Source organism: Rhea pennata, chromosome 13 (assembly GCF_028389875.1).
Source record: "Rhea pennata isolate bPtePen1 chromosome 13, bPtePen1.pri, whole genome shotgun sequence".
Taxonomy (NCBI): domain Eukaryota; kingdom Metazoa; phylum Chordata; class Aves; order Rheiformes; family Rheidae; genus Rhea; species Rhea pennata.
The window spans coordinates 9,090,346-9,093,440 of NC_084675.1; the positions used below are offsets into that span (position 1 = coordinate 9,090,346).

The window sequence follows — 3,095 nt, forward strand, 5'->3', positions numbered from 1 at the left end:
CCGTGCAGCAAGACAACGCACTCTGCGCGGCTGCAGCCGCCCGAGCGTCCGGGGGCGGCCCGGGCTGCGCTCCGCGGCTCAGGGGCCTCGCTGGCTCCGCGCGGCACCGCGCTGCCCTCCGCCTCCCCGGCGCGGGGAGGAGACCGGGAGCGCCTCCCGCTCCGCTCCGCTCCCTCAACCGCCCCGCGGAAGAGCCCGAGAAACCGCCTCCCCGCGGGGCGCGAGCACCGCTGCGCCGCCCGCCCGCTCCCAGCCGCGGACACCCGCTGCTCCGCGCGAGGCCCGGCCCGGCCCGGCCCGGCCCGGCCCTGCCTACCTGCGCGGTGCTGCGCGGCGCGGGCGGGCGGCTGCTCTGCACCTGCACCCGCGCCCGCGTAACAAAAGCCCCGGCGTCAGGTGGCAGGAGACGGACTGCGCCGCCATTGGCTGCGGCGGCGCGCGGCGCGCGCTGGTTGGGCGGCGGGCGGCGGCGGCGTGACGCGCGCGGGGCCGGTGGGGAGGCGGGGCGGCGCCGCGCGCCGTCTTTGTGCTCGCCGGCCGCCCGGCAGCGCCGCCGCCTCCCGCCGCCTCCCCCTTCCCGCCCGCCTCCCGCCCTCCCTGCGCGGCGCGGCGCTGCCCGGCCCGGCGCGGCGGGGCGGGCGGCCGGCCGGCTCCGCTCCGCACCGCTCCGCTCCGCTCCGCTCCGCGCTATGAGCGCCGGCGCTGCCGTGCCTGCCTGCGGCCGCTTCCTCCCCGGCGGGGGGCTCCCCGCCCCGCTCTGAAAGACCCAGCGGCGGAGCGAGGGCAGCGCGGAGCCGGGCGCGCCGCGGCGGAGCGGAGCGGGGCGAAGGAGCGCGGCGCCATGCGGGGCCCGGCGCTGGGGCTGGCGCTGGGGCTGGGGCTGCTGCTCGGCGCGGCGCGGCTGGCGTGCGGGCAGAACGAGACGGAGCCCATCGTGCTGGAGGGCAAGTGCCTCGTGGTGTGCGACTCCAACCCCACCTCCGACCCCACGGGCACGGCGCTGGGCATCTCCGTGCGCTCCGGCAGCGCCAAGGTCGCCTTCTCCGCCATCCGCAGCACCAACCACGAGCCCTCCGAGATGAGCAACCGCACCATGATCATCTACTTCGACCAGGTAGGACGGCGCGGCCGCGGGGCGAGGCGCCGCGCCGGGGCAGAAGTTGCCGGGGGTCGGGGGGGCGCGGGAGGGCGGCCCCGGCGCGGCGCCGAGGTGCTCACCTCGCCTTCCCTTGCAGGTACTAGTGAACATCGGCAGCAACTTCGACTCGGAGAGGAGCACTTTCATATCGCCCCGGAAAGGGATTTACAGCTTCAATTTTCACGTGGTGAAAGTGTACAACAGGCAAACTATCCAGGTCAGCCCCGCGGCCGCCGCCTCGCTCCGCGGGCTGCGCGGCCCCCGCGCTGCGCCGCGCCGCGCCGGGCTGCCCGGGGCCGGGGAGCCGCGGCGGGGCCGGGCCGCGGCGCCGCAGCCGCCCCAGGACGGCGGCGACGCCCGAAGCCGCCTCGTGGCCCGGCCCCCGACAGCCCCCCGCGGGCTGGGCACCCGCAGCCCTGCACTTTAGGGCAGCAGAGGGTTTGGGAGGGATGTGGGGTGTGGGAAAGCGCCTGCGGGTCAGGTCTGGTCATGAACACAGACGTGTGTGCACGCAGGTACCCTGTACACGCACACACCTCTTGTACGTGGCTTGATGCACATACCCTTGAGGCCAGGGTAATTGACTGTCAGCCTGCAGCCAGGTAGCCTAACCTAGATAGAAAACCTCTGTGCAGTGACCTGCCCATTGCAAAGGTGAGCATATGGGTACAGCACCGTGCTATTTAAGTGGCTTCAAGCATCTAGATGGGAATGCAGTATATTGTTAATGTGGGATATGCAGTTCTGGGATCGTTAATGTAAGCTGAGCACAGCTTATTGACTGTGTTGTGGCATATTGTCTTTGCTGCCTAACAAAGGAAAACTATCTCTTGAATACACTTCAAACGCGCTGACTCTGGCGGCTGTGGTTCTGCTCCTCACTGTCTCTGAGGTTTCGCATAAAGCCATCTTTTAATAAGTATGAGCAGACCTCCTTTCATAGCCTGAAAACACAGGCACCCCATTGAAACTCTTCAAAATAGGATGAATGCCCTGTTTTATATGCACCGGGTGTTTTGATGTAGCTGTCAAGTCTAAAACAGCAGTGAAAGCCTTCTTCCTTTAGAGTTCATACCTTTGCTGGGCTCGGATTGATATTTCATTTTTATGGGGTTGGAGTCTCAGCTGTCAGAAAAAGGCCCTTTCTTAACTAAGCATTTTGCCCGGTAGGTGAGCCCCAGCCATGTCGTTGTCTGATTTTTAATTGACGGAGAGCTTTGTTTTATCTTGCTCTTTAGGTGAGTTTGATGCTGAACGGGTGGCCAGTGATTTCTGCCTTTGCAGGGGACCAAGATGTGACCCGAGAAGCTGCTAGCAATGGAGTCCTGATTCAGATGGAGAAAGGAGACAGAGCATATCTAAAACTGGAGAGAGGAAACTTGATGGGAGGCTGGAAGTATTCAACGTTCTCTGGATTTCTAGTGTTCCCGCTTTAAATAACTTCTCATCTGAGCAGAGGGAAAGCAGCAAGACAGTTTCTTATGATTTCCTGAATTGTAGCTGGGTTTAAAGAGCTGTGGACAGCAGACTTTTTACATTCAAATAATAAAGAAGCTAAATCCTGCTTAGGTTTGTGTACATCTGCTTTGAAGAATTACTACTTATTTTTGTTGTGTTGCAGCCAACAGGCAGGAGACACTATAATTGATCATACCCCCATTTATATTCTTCTCTCTCCTCCCACAAAATTAGTTCCCATCTCTGTGTCACTGGTGTAATCTGCCATCGTTCCCTTATGGTTTCTGCCTCACTCAAGTAGATTTTAATATTTTCATTGTTGTTTACAGCATATTTTGTAATTTTGTTTTTAAAACATGTTAATCTTGACTCTTTCTCTGAGTTTAACTTTTAAAAAAAGCAAAGTATTTTTGAATACATGGATGCCATGATGAAAGGGAAAATGCAATTCTTGCTGTATACTGGCTGGCAAAGGAAAAATTTATATACTAAGAACTAT

General features: G+C 61.0%; 1 protein-coding gene across 1 annotated transcript; it reads left to right on the forward strand.

Moving 5' to 3' along the window:
* The first annotated feature begins 841 nt into the window (after positions 1 to 841).
* Positions 842 to 2,743, forward strand: CBLN1 (cerebellin 1 precursor). The gene is made up of 3 exons (XM_062586504.1): positions 842 to 1,114; positions 1,236 to 1,355; positions 2,377 to 2,743. Exons 1-3 carry the CDS (start codon positions 842 to 844, stop codon positions 2,572 to 2,574), a joined length of 591 nt encoding a protein of 196 aa, XP_062442488.1. The 3' UTR covers positions 2,575 to 2,743.
* The last annotated feature ends 352 nt before the right edge of the window (positions 2,744 to 3,095 follow it).